At 36.7% G+C, this 14,243-nt stretch overlaps 1 protein-coding gene across 1 annotated transcript; it reads left to right on the top strand.

Moving 5' to 3' along the window:
• The first annotated feature begins 4,761 nt into the window (after positions 1 to 4,761).
• Positions 4,762 to 5,618, top strand: LOC137712591 (ethylene-responsive transcription factor RAP2-11-like). The gene has a single exon (XM_068451689.2). The coding sequence runs from the start codon at positions 4,911 to 4,913 to the stop codon at positions 5,571 to 5,573; it is 663 nt and encodes a 220-aa protein (XP_068307790.2). The 5' UTR covers positions 4,762 to 4,910; the 3' UTR covers positions 5,574 to 5,618.
• Positions 5,619 to 14,243: the final 8,625 nt, after the last annotated feature.

Genomic DNA, 14,243 nt, shown 5'->3' with positions numbered 1-14,243 from the left:
TTTAACTGCATGATATACGATAAATAAATATGATTCATGGATTCGCAGAATTCTCACAAAGTGAATCTGACAAAGATCCAAACTCACGAATGAGGATCATCCCTCTTTCTTTTTCTTTTTTTTTTCTTTGAACGAGGAGATTTGATCTCTCAACTCTCAACTAAGTAGTACAGCTCACAGTACGGATATATGAACCACAAAACCCCTAGGCCTTGTTCGGTCATTAGGGTTGGATAAGTAAAGATGTCTGCAGCGTGCATTCTCATAAGTTTGCCAATGCACACTACGTCAAATTTCAACAATCTAAATCGTCTATTTTTTAAATTATACTTCATACTCATAAAATCATTTTTGTAAAAATTGGCCATATCGAAAAATATTTAAGTCATCTAATTGCGTTAAAAGAAATTCACGAACATTATGTTCTAATAAATCTTGAAATTTCATTCTAACAAGTAAATGGGCAAATGGTTTTAGATTAAATTAAATTTTTGAAATGATGATATATGAATCGAGACTTACAAAATAAACGTTTCAGATCGTTAAAGTTCAATGTGAAGTAGGTCCCACAATTTCAAAAAGTGGGGATCGACTGTATATACATAGGGGATATGTATATATTGCATCAACCATTACTTTTTTATGGTTCTGTTTGGACCTAAAATTATTGGGTTGGGCCGAGTATGGAATTGTTCTCGGCCCAGAAACTCTGTTCGAGGATTTCTACAAACCAGCCGGTTCATGGACCGCTTAACTAAAAGTCGGCCAAGCCCTGTTTGGAAAAGAATATTCCAGATGAATAGGAAGTAAGTGGGCCCTATTGCAAAGTAGATGAATGAAGTGGTTAAGTCCTGATGTAGTAAGGATTCTCGGCCAGATAAGGATACTGGAAAGTGGAAGTGAATGTGGCCTAGTAAGATGTTGAATTCAAAATCCTAATAGAAGTGGGATTGGTCGAGATAAGATGGATTGGGGTAAGGAGTCCTAGTTCGAGTATGGTTAGGATTGGGTTTTGTTGCTATAAATAAAGAAATGAGGGTGCAATTCAAGGACATCCAATTCAACACACAATTGCTCTGCGCAAACCTCTCAAACAACTTGAGATTTTTTTTATTTTCTTTTTCCGCCGACACATCTTCAGTTTGGATAAACAACACTGTGGAGGCAACTGGCAAACACCTTCAATTTGGATAAATAGCACTGTTGCCGTAAAATCAGCCGACCGAGGAGTACCTTCAGTTTGGATAAACAGCACTACATCGAGGCCGACTGGTTACTTATCTAAGTCTTGGTCGAGAAGGGTTTCCGAATCCTTATTGGCAGAGGTTATCTTATTAGCCTTTTCAACGAAGTAAGGTGTTACGAGTTACGACATTCAGCGCATTAAACGCTGAGTGGTTTTATGATTGGATACTCCCATGTGAGTTTTAAAGTTCGGCATTCTAAGGGCTGAACGACATTTACCATCAAGACACACATTACCTTTGAATACTTGTGTCCATATAGTTTGGTGTCGATTCGACGTGCTTATACTTTCACGAATAAAATCACCGTGACCGAATCCGACGCCGACGACTCATGAACTTAGCATAACTAGCAGCCTTGTCTTCAGGCTCGAGAATCCAAAGGCTGACATTTGTTCCTTCCTCGGCCGCAGTCGCAAGATAAAGAAGTTAGCAACGTGCTCAACGCAACATCAACAAATTTTACTCCTCGGTTGAGCTCGGCCAACGAGTTGGCACGCCCTGCATTCAACCGAATGACGCAGTTAACTTATTAGTTACTCAGCCTGCCCGCCACATAGGCTTTGTAATTTTTAGGGTCAATAGGTTCCAAACTTCCAACCATACAAAATGAGGGCTAATCTACCATAATAATTCCGAAGATCGGCTTTAGTTTGAGTACTTGACGTTGCAGAACTTGGGCTAGCAATTCATATATTTATGGTGGAGAGTTATATTCCAACTGTGGGAAGAAATACAGAAGACTGTAGGAATCTAATTCAGAATGTCCCAAAAGAAGTATTTGTTTTAGCCTTTTAGAGCATTTCTAAAAGATATGTCAAATTTTAAGTATCAAAATGATATTTGACAGCTTATGTGGTAATTTGGCATTTTATACAATATTTTGCTCCATCCAATATATGAAATAATAATGTCCCTAAATAAAAATCTTTCTATGGGTTGGGTCCAATGATTGAGACAATCAATCAAATACTTGAAAAACATAACAACATTGATCATATATTATATTAATCAATTTAATAAATTTAACATCTGCTGTCAAATTTGATAGCAAAAGGCTTTGCTTTCAATTGACTCAGCGCCACGTAAGAAATTGAAGGCTTGGTTGGAGAAAGTTTGTTGCCATTTTTACTGTTGTATGTCTATGAGGCAGTTTTAACATTTCCTTTAGAGATGCTTTGAGGTGAGCAAATTTCATAAAACAAGAGTTCCTTGCTATATTGGAAATGAATGAGAAATCTGAAATCATACAAAGTGACGATAAAAAAGGGATTATGATCAGGGGCAGAACTAGGATTGAGGGATGTTTTCTTGAGTTGTTGGGATTGCGAGGGCTAATTTTGTTAGAGTAGAGCGGGTTCATTTTCGAAAAAAGGGGCGAACCTCGTAAATTTAGCACCAAAATCTATTTGTCCTAAACCACGTCTTCAAATGAAACAATGCTTGAGATAGAGGGAGAGTGGGGAGAAAATCTACTTTACTACTAAGTTGTATACAATTATGTATCTATTTTTATCATTACAAGGCCAGTCATGTCTCACGTGATGAAAAAGAAAGGCGCATGATTATGTACAACTCATCAATGACAGAGTCAGGAATCGAGGGTAGGAGGGGCTCTAAGCAGTATTAAAGAAATTGGACAAAAAAAATATAACTAATGGGAGAAAAATTGAAGGTTCATTTTTTATATTGGAATGAAAAAATTATAATCAAAAGAGTGTATGGAGTCACGAAAAAGAATTAACATTGAGATAGTTACATCAAGCATCAAACTTCTTTATAAGTTCCTACATTGAAGTTGAACAAAAAAATTAATAATCATGGCTCAAAATTGTAGCTGTGAAATTTTCCTTAAAGATAAATTCTTCATCTATTCCATATATGCATGTTTTCACTGTAGACAACATTGTGTCATGCAAAGTGGTGAACTAAATAAGGAAGGATAGTTGATATAGATAAGGTTTTGGTTTCATAACAATACTATTGTAAAACACATGTTTTGGTCATTCAGAATAAACATATTAAAGCTAGCTGAGAGAAAAAACATATAAGCCGATGAATGCAGAGTATCCACCAAAAGCACACAAACAGAAGCTACAAAGTGAAAAACTTCAGGATAGGCCTAGACCTCTTTTCATCCTCAAGTGACTCCGCCACTTCAACTCGTGACAACTAAAATTCCATCTGAGAGAGAATAAACAGATATTATATACGTAAAACCGGATGAAACCTAAAAATTCTGTCTAAGAGTAAGAAAGTACATTAAGAATCCATCAATAAAGTTGAAGATTTGGATTACTTTTCAGAAGACAAGAATTCCCCACAGGGATTCAAATTTTGAATAGAAAGTAGAACTTGTTCTGCGAAAAGTGCCAGAGTTCCAGTATTTTTAATTTCAAGTATATTGGCACTGTGAATATTAAGTTAGAATTAAACACTGTGGCTCTGTTTGATTTTTGGCTTTTGAGGTGTGTTTTTTGTTTCCTGGTAATTGGATGCATACCAACTTGAGGTATTCCCTAATTGGGGTTGACAGTGAGGTTAATTATATACTAATCACGATTATCATAGCATCTGTCGACACCTCATTGGTTTGGACATTTCTGCAACTACTCGAGACAAATATTCCCTCCCAGATCGTCATCCTGGCAGGATGTTAAACTACTAATCTAACCCTAAGATTTGCATGCTGTATGGATTTGGATCCATGTCAATGAATGTGTGCACCTACACCATTCATGTGGGAGACGTCCAAATCATCTTCAACCTTTTCTGATCTGCAACCAAAGCCTGGGAATCATGCTAGCTGCATATGGTGGCCGGTACTATTCCAGCACACATCACGTGGTGTTACTAATTTATGTTGCTTAAAAGTTACACTTAAGAATTTCTCCTATTGACGTTGAAGTTGACTAACTTATACAAGATCAACTTTCAATTACAAAATAAATATTTATAACCAAAATTTTAGATTTCTTTTTCACTCCAAATATGACAATACTGATGCTAATTCTTCACCTCAAAAACTCAAGAACTGACTAATTATTTGGAATTAAGCTTGCTTGCACCTATAGTCATTAGAAAAGAGAGAAAAAAAAAAAAGACTTTATTTATACTAACTTATATAATCTGGTCAAGTACAATATAGGATGATTAGAAGAAAACAACATTAATGTTTATCAACTCTTCTCTTGACGTTTTCTAAAGTAAATGATTAACATTATTCATATTAATTACTTAATTAGTGTAACTCTTGACAACTGTTAATGTTAGTGAAAAAGAATTAAACCACTGAGAAAAAGCCCTTTAGCTATCATGCAATAACAATCGAGATCCTGAACTTCAATTGTTTTCAAATGTGATTGAGAGTTTTGATGAGCTTCTTTGTGAAGAACCTTATTCATTTTTTCCTTCTCTCCCCTTAATAAACAGGAACTTGCAATTATTCTTGGGACTCTGCATTCCCTGATTAATTAATACCTTAACATATGTTGACATATACTTTATAAACAAACCAACCCTAGATGAGACAACCAGCATGCCATGATCCCTGTCATCATTCTTACAGTACTCAACATATTACTATAATAACGCATAATTACATATGTCTTCTCTTTCAGCCAAATCCTAGAGTTATAACCCCAACCCTTGTGATCTCGAACTCTCATGGACTCATCCTCAGTGTCCCAACCTATCCAAACACAAACTTTCCAAGAAAACAAAAAGAAAACCATGAGAAAAGGTAACAAAAATGGAAAAAGGTTTCTGGGAGTGAGACAAAGACCATCAGGAAGATGGGTGGCTGAAATCAAGGACTCCTCGCAGAAGCTGAGGCTGTGGCTCGGGACTTTCGATCAGGCGGAGGAGGCGGCGTTGGCGTACGATAAGGCTGCTAGGCTCCTAAGAGGCAGGAATGCAAAAACCAACTTTCCCTCATGTCACATGTTGAACACACATGAAGAAAACTGCAGCATATTGAGAAAAAATCCAAGGCTTTATCAGCTCCTTCAGCATGCAATCATGAAGAACCATGCAAGATCCTCGTCTCTAAATAGCGCGAAAATTAATCCGTGGGATCGAAACCAAATTAGAGGAATCGATTTTGATATACTTGTCGAAGAAACTATAGTTTGTTCTTCGAGTGGTGCTGCTTCTACTTCAGGTCAATATCAAGGTGATCACGATGAGGATAGGAATAATAAGCTTTGTGCACTTTCATTTGGTAGTTGTAAAGTTTATTCTTCTGTGGTTGTAGCTCCTTCTTTCAGTGCTTCTTCTCAGTGCCAACAGGCGCATGATGAAGAAGAAAAAGGTTATCAAGAGGCCTAATATAGTCTCTTAATTTGTTATATGCAAATTTGGGTGGTTATTTTTGCAACAAATATGAGAAACAAGAAAATAATCAAAGATAATTAGCTAGAGATCCTTGTAATTAAACTGTGTTTTTATTTTCGACTTTGGAAAATGATTAGATTTGTGTGTGTGTCTGTATGTGGTTTCTGTTTAATGTGTTCTTCCAGCTTTTAGCCTTTCACCATCAATATTGAAATATGGAGGCTGGAAAATATATTTTGATAAGAAATTAAAATAGAGGTTTATTAGTAAGATAGGCACTTGCATATACAAGTAGTTAAGAGTCTGTTTGATAACTATTTGAGTTTTAGTTTTTTGTTTTCATTTTTGTGTCAGAGATAGAACAAAAATTTATGGAAGAAATGAAAGATATAGATGAATGAATGACGAATAGTGCATGAGAGAGAGATGTAGAAAGCGAAATGTTGCACAAAATGAAGACTAAAAACCTATAACCAAAACTATTTTAAGTTGTCTTCACTCTTCAAATTTTATTTTCATTTTGTGTTCTTACACCATCCTTCACTTTTAAGACTAAAAACGAACCCTAATTGTTTTCCGAAATTAGAATCATAAATGACCGGAGGTTTTCAAAACTCATCATTTTAGTTTTCTGCGCTCAAAACCGATCAAAAGGGTTACGAACTTTGAACATATGCAGATGCATGTCTTCATTATGATAATGTATCACAGTGTTGCATTCATTGCTATGCGAAAAAACCTTAGCTTTATTTTATAGAGAGAAGATGATGCAATATGCTTGTGCAAGTAGTAAAGCGATCTAATATTTTAGTGGATAAGGTATTGAGTTTTTATCCATGGGTCCCGGATTCAAAAATCATATCTCTTTTAAATTATTGTAATAATTTCGAACTTTCCCTCTTCCTCTAATAATAATAAAAATAAAAAATAAATATGCTTAGCAAAATATAAATTTCTTGATTTCACAATTGTGTTCACGTGGCTAAGCCTAGTTAGTTTTAACATCTTACGCAACAAGGACATGTTCGAATCATTAAAGAAAGAACAGGACAACAACAAGAATTATATTCTATTTGGTCAATTTTTTGTTAGCCTCCAACGAAGAAGTTGTAGGTGTGAAGAGAATTTTGTCTAAAATGATTCAAAAATTAGAAGAAAATTTGAATAATTAACTAGCTTTCAGTAGACTTTAAACTATAGGAACATGTCAGGACAAAGCATGCATGTAGTCACCATTGGTGCTGAAAGCCTATAATTGGCGACGGATTCAGGATTTAAATTTTTGAAAATTCTGATGTTAAATGTTAATTGTGACATCCCGTCCCGGGATTTTTGGAACGCACGTGTGAAATTTCAATTTTTACCCCTAGTTTGTTTTCGTTATGTTTTTGGTTGTTTTGTGTGGTGTTGGCAAGCTTAGGGCCACACACACACACACTGTCTCACTCTCACTGTCTCTCACTGTCTCTCTCTTTCTCTCTCTTTCTTTCCCCCGAGAACCCCATTCCTTCTTCTTCATTTTGAAAACGTACGGACACACACACCAAACCCACCAAATCCTAGCAGATCGAGGAAACCAAGGGTACTGTAGTGATCGTGAGGTTGAGAGGAGTCCAGTGGTACCATTTTCAGGTAAGGTTGTAGCTGTTTTCACGTCGATTCGACGAGGTCCGTTTTAGTTACTATTCATGCAAACTTATTCTAGCGTGTTTTTGGACTTTTGAAGCTTGTAGTTGTGTTCGTGAGGTCCCAAGGAGCCTCGGAGTGCTTCGTTGGACAAATTTGGACGTCGGGATCGTCCTGTTCTAAGTTGGCCGGTTTTGGAGAGTTTGCACAGGTATGATCTAGTGAGTTTTAGACCTTAAAACATGTTTGGTTGTGTTCTACTAGTTTAGAGCTTTAATTTGGTGCAAGAAACGTGAAGAATGGTGGAAAAATGAGCGAGAAAACCCAAGTTACAGGTTTTCCCAGTTTCTGGCGCCGGCGACGTCGCCGGAGATTGAACGAAGAAGGTGACGGAATATTCCGTCAATTCTGACGGAATATTCCTGACGCCGTTAACGGTATCCGGTTAATTCTAACGGAATATTCCAAATTTTAACGGAATATTCCTGACGGCGTCAATTGACGCCGTCAGTGTGCATGGCACGTGGCCGCGCGTGGGGGGCGCGTAGGTCCGTGCCTATTTCGGCGCGTGGGGGCGCGTGAGGGGTCCAAAAATTATTTTAAAAATATAGTTGTGATCCTGAGGTTGTGTAGAGCACGTTGATATATTCATTTGTCCAATTTGAGCAATGTATGAGGAGTTATTACGAGGAGTTGGTTATGTGCTTTAAAGTCAACGTTTTTATAGCTTTTTCGCATATAGGTGACACGTACCCCGAGGACGAGCGTGCACACGCGAGGCAGGGGGGCTACGACCCTTCTACATACCAGTGAGTGGGCTTTTGGTTTTCCGTATATACCTATATACTATATTTTCCCAGAACTTGAATAAATGTTTATTCATTATGCCATGCATTATATTATCGTTTTTCGTGCATCGTTGGGTACGTTATTAGTTGCATATATTTATACATATGCATATTGGGTGCTGTGGACGCACAGGTAAGTGCCAGGTAAGCGTTGTGCATGTTTATGTTTCAGTAATGCTTTGTGATAGTTAGAGAGCTCATAACCTGCACCCCCGGTGTTAGTGCTCCCGCCCGTGGCCAGGGCACAGTCCTTCACGTGATGTTCACCTCCCGCACCTTATACTTACCTTGGATTCAAGGTAGGTGCACAATCCTGTCGTACAGACCACTTTAGGTGGTTCCGACTCGTAGGTGACCCGCGATTATTCGCCCAGTCTTCACGTGATCGTAGCACTTGTTTACACCCAGGCCTGTCGTACAGACCACTTTAGGTGGTTCCGACTCGTGGGCAGGTTTAGATATTGAGATTGAGATTTGAGCTCTAGATGCAGCCGTACAGGTCACGTTAGGTGACTCCGGCTGCCAGATTACATGATATTGATATGTTTATACCTGGGCACTTGCATATCGTTATGAGATTTTGGCATGACATATTCTTGAGCATGATTGGCATATCTACACTTACGTACATATGTTTATTTTCTGGGATGTATACAGGTTTTACGGCGAGGGGTTAGAAAGTATTTTATAAATGGTTTTCGAAAGCTTTGTTTTTGCCCACTCACACTTTTGTTTTGCGCCCCTCCAGGTTCTAGTTGAGTAGCAGTTCCGGTGGTTTTCCAGAGGGCTTGTTCGACACTTCTGACAGACACCTATCATTGTAGGGTCACCTTCGGGTGAACTATTGTCGTATTTTTTTTTCTTTTGGACTGCTGTTGTCTGGCTCTGAATTTGTGATTCACACGCTAGCACTTATTTAGTACTTTGTATGCTAGTTTAGTTTTTAATTATTCGTACTTATATTACTACTTTATTAGCTTCCGCACGTGCACATGGCTACGTCACCTTAGTGTGACGGCCAGCACGCTCCGATCTCGGTCGGGGTGTGTCATTAATGTTCTAAAAGATGCTAGACGTTAGTTGGGCGGCGGGTTAGGGTCTAGCGTTTAGGCGGCTAGGGGGACCTAGACGGGGGCTTAGGCGGATTTAAGTAAATTTATTATATTGTATAAATAAATGTTTATTTATACTTTAAAACGCATAATTGTATTAGCATACATAAATTGCAAAATAAAATGACATATAGATTATAAAGTATTAAAACATGTTGAAAACATGGGGAACAAACATATAATAAGTGTTCATCTAAGTATTCAACAAGTCTTTACATTTTATTGACAAAATAATGCAAAAAGAAAATTATTGATTTTTTGTCCAAGTGAAAGGACATAGGCGGGTGCCTATGCGGGTTTAGGTGGGTTAGGCGGGCACCTGGCCTGCCAGGTGGACTTTCTTAATTTTCAAACGTCTAGAGATTAATCGGGGTGGTGACCAGTCGCCTAGCTTGCCTAAGCAGTTTTAGAACGGTGTTCAAGGTTCAAGTTTTTTATATTAAAAGCGCGGAAACAAATTTTAGTTTGTTCACGAAGGCATTTATCGTACACTTGGTGAGCTTGTTGTCATTAGCCAAACCATGTTACACATATGTCAATAGATACTGATGTTTTGGCAAAGCAATCTAATGAGTGTTATTGAGAGCATTTGCCGAGTGTTGTCGATGCAACTTGTCGAGTGCTGCCGAGATATGTCTAGCAAATATTATATCAAATACTTGATGACATAAAAAGAACTTGTACCATATTTTTGGAGGATCCCTGAAAACCCTTCACATGCTTGTTTCTCAGCCTCGGATGGTCCTAGGACCAACTTGGTCCCAATGTGCATAAGCTTTTACCTATAATATCTTTAAAGTTAGCTCAAATGATGACAATAGAACTCCAACTTATCATAACTGATAGAGATTTTACCACCTGCAAAGTAGGATAAAAACGCTTAAAATACTTATAATAGAACAAGGTTGTTGTAGTATAAACGGCTCAAGTAAGACTGTTTTCCGCAAAGATTTTTTAAAACAATTTTTGAAAAACCCCAATCCTAGTTAATTATTTGAAAATAAAGATTGGAAAAGTTTGATTTTGAATTTAAAAGTAATAAAAACGAATTTTAATAAAAGTAATTTAGGGAAAGCAACTAATACCCAATTAAAAAGGAAGCCAATCAAAGAGAAAAGATTTTGAGAAACAAATTTGGAAAAACACTAGGATTCCGCCATCACCCTAACAATCTTATTTAGTTCTTCTAATTCCTTATGAATTACACATGTGTATTTTGAAGGTTAGGTTTTCCTAAAGTATGCCCTACTTGGAACCCCCAATACAGAACGTATATCTAACATGCAACCCGTCCGTGGCGTCCAGATTGAATGTGAACATGCAAGAATCATTAAGTTTTGTGAAAATCTTTTGAAAAACCATATAACTCCTAAGATGTGTCATCCATCCTAAGTAGTTACACATATTAACCACAAGAAGCCTTAATCAATTTTAGGGACAGCCATTAGCCAAAATTGCATCAAATTATTTTTCTAAATATCCTAATGGTCACGAATCACTAAGACAAATAGATAGTTTAAAGCACAGTAATTAACAATCCAAAACTTGCATGCATAAATTCATAAGAAAATTAAAAAGAGACTACATATTCTTACTAAGGATCATGACCTCACCCTAGCAAAAAGGATTAGTTACACATATTCATAATTAAAATCAACATAATTGTATTAAACTAGAAAAAGAATGAAAACACCTGAAAGTATAAGTCTTGAAATCTCTTAAGCTTTTCCCAAAGTCTTCTCCCAAAAACTGCATACGTTCTACCCCAAAACCCTAGGTCTGCCAAAAGGCTTATTTATACTATTCTAATTAAAATCCTCCTAGTAAAAGGTCTTAGAATCAGACTAGGAAACTAAATAAATTGAAATAAAATAGGAAATATAATTTTAAATTGACTTAGCCCAAAGCAATGAGATTTAAAGATTGGATTATTCTGAACACTTCTCCAGGAGGCCACGAACTCATCTGAGGTCATCTTGGGCTCCAAAAACTCAATTTAAGCCCCGAAACATCACTTTCCAACAACGCGCACTCCTCCTTTATTTAATCACCAGAAAATAACTGCTTGGTAGAAAAATCTCAATTTTTGACACGAATAAGCCAAGAGACACACAAACATCCTTCAATTTGAATCACTCCAAAATTCGTCCGTTTGATCATGTTTTGCTTCAGAGGAATTCGAATGTCCTATATTGAAAATATAAAGTAAAGTATCAAAATTCTACCAAAATAATTACCAAATTATACTAAAAATAGGGTAAAATATATAATATAGTATTGATTCATCGATAACCATAGCACATAAACTTTTGAAGTCCATCGGTCAATGGTAGGATATGCATCTGAATTATGATAAATTTAAAGTTTGATTCCCTTCAACGCTTAGGAATCAAAATGTATTTACCATCTAACCAAATAAAGGTATACTTTGAACCTTCGGGTCGGGTCTTAGATTGAGTCATCATGAAATGAAATCGAAAAGAAAACATATGCGAAAGACTAAAGTTATTGGTGTGTAATTGTAATGGTGTGACGTCCCACTCCCACAATTGAAATGTCCATTTCAATTTTCATGCCCGAATGTGGGTTTAGGCCTCGTCCCCCACACACAACCTTCCGGCTTGTATTCTTTTATTTTCGCTTTCATTATTTAATCAATTACGGAGATAGAGAATAAAGGGATCGTTTTATCGGGGAGTTAGTCATTTCTCATCACTTTGGGCGAGATGGAAGTATCCGACTTTGTAGTTGATGGCTAACCCTAGGGTTTTGGTTTTTTCTAAAGGCCTTGTGTGAATTTAGAGAGTAAAACAACTATTGTAGTTTGACGAATAAGCCTTATGTGCAGTTTAATTCGCCTAATTCATTATCTTCTTTTCAATAAATAAAAATTGTGTTCATGGGAATAGCCTAAGATATATGAAACTAGTTGCATATTTGACAAATTGATTTTGATCTAGTGTATGCAACGAGAAATTATCTCTTACAACTAAGATATAATACTCGTGGCCGTAATTTGTTTAATAAAAGTTTGTTGTGTTTTGAAAAAGTCAACTACTCGTTCAATACACGACAATAGAGTATCTATCCTATGCAAAAGTCCTCATTTGTTTTCCTCTACGATTTACATGGCAAATTGGCAAATCCTTATCAGAATCAACATGCCTAATAACATGCCATGGTGATCACTTTCAATGGCACACAACACGTTACCCACATTGTCAACGTACGCCAACATCATCTTCTTTTGCTTCCTCTACGTAATTTAGATTCATAGCCACCGTCAATGTCCTTTTCATTATCCTCGCCACAAGACCATTTCGTCAAAGTAAGGCATTGTTTGTGGGGACTTGGTGACCTAATTGTGTTCACTAATTCAATAAATAAAATCGAACTTGCTTTATATTGGGTTATGCATGATACATGCGCTTTGCCTTCGTAGAATAAACTTACTGATCTGGTGTAATGTCACCGTCACACGAGGAGAGTGATAGATAACAAACCAAATTGTATATGAATCAGCTTGACAAACATACATTCAAGAAAACTAGGGTTTTCAGAATTTTGAAGTTATGGTTTGAAAGACGTCTCATGGTATTTATTTTTTGTTAGGTCAAATTAAAAACTGGAGATCTTGGGTTCGAAATCCGATTCTGGAATGGAAGCTAGACTTGTGGTCAGGGGAATACCAAAATGCCTCTACGAATCTTCCTGACCCCCAGAAAGGATGGATAATCGTGACTTATCATCAGTTGTCCCCTTTTTGAAAAGAAAAGGAAATCTTTGTAACTAACAACAACCATATCACTCCGATGCATGCCCACAAAGTTAAATCTCCTTTGTTTTTAATAACTCCTTACACATAAGAATTCAACGGTATTCTATGAACTTGGCTCACACCCTAATGTATTGGAGAATAGAAAGTTGGAGCAATGATCCATGAACTTGGCTCAATTAGAACTTTAGTCCCTGAATTAAAAATTTGAGCATTGGTTTCTTAACTTGTTATAATGTGGAGCAATAACTTTTTCGCCAACTTCATTATTCATTGATCCAAAATAAATAGTTTAAAGGAGCAAAAAATGAATAAAAGTTCTAGCAGAGTTGGCCAAAAGAATCATTGCTCCACATCATTACAAGTTCGGAAACCAATACTCACGAATTTTCGTCCAAAGATCAAAGCTCCAATTGAACTAAAATGGAAGGACCATAGCTCTAATGACCTCTCTATCGAAGAAAACCAGAAACATGCAACTAACTACTAACATTTGCTCATGTCAAATAAGTGGTTTCTCAAAAGTCGACCAAAAATGGCAAGGGAACACAAAACCCTAGCAATTTTCATTAAATTTCCCAATCTGACATCACTTCGGTACAAGGAATTTGATACCAGGTTCTGCAAGTAAACATCAAACACAGAAGATTCTCTGGCAACTTGGTACTCCATGTAACTGCAGTTTCCTCACTTATATGCAGTCATGACGTTGTGTTTCCCAATTGCAAACTTTCTTTCAGAACACACTTTTTTACCATTAAAAGGGAAAGTAACATGTTCAAACTTTTAAACTACCTGCTCAACAAAATGACATATTTTGGAAGCCAATTAATTGCCCTATCATACATAAAGATTTTTGGCCGCTAAATCTTGGTTATTGGATTCTCGACCAAGAAACTAACGGCTAAAAACTCAGTGCAAAAGATATTTCGGAGCATACTACAAAATCTCCGTACATATATAGTTCCAGCAAACACAAAAGAGGGAAAAGAAATATTCCCCTTCTTTATTACAGCCAATCCTTCGGCTCGTTCACAGAAAAAGGGAAAAGAACTGTCAAGGGAACTCAAACAAGTATCAATTGCACAGGCAAAAGTAAAAGTTAGCGTATTAGAAAGATGATTAGGAAATAATCCAACGATTAAAAACATCGTGTAATACATTACAAGCGCGAATAGGGAAAATTAATTCCGTAATACAGAAGTAATGAACTTAAGAGGAAGCAACATGTTTTGAAGAACATAAAGTTGATAAACAAGGACATCAACTCCAGCAAAAGAGAAAGAACAAGAACATCACAAGA

The sequence above is a fragment of the Pyrus communis genome, chromosome 14 (genome assembly GCF_041283825.1).
Source record: "Pyrus communis isolate YQ-2024b chromosome 14, ASM4128382v1, whole genome shotgun sequence".
In the NCBI taxonomy this organism is placed as follows: Eukaryota; Viridiplantae; Streptophyta; class Magnoliopsida; order Rosales; family Rosaceae; genus Pyrus; species Pyrus communis.
This window is presented reverse-complemented; position numbering and strand designations above follow the sequence as displayed.

Excerpts from the sequence above, each read along its gene's own strand:
- LOC137712591 (XM_068451689.2), top strand. The coding sequence starts at position 4,911 with ATGGACTCATCCTCAGTGTCCCAACCTATCCAAACACAAACTTTCCAA.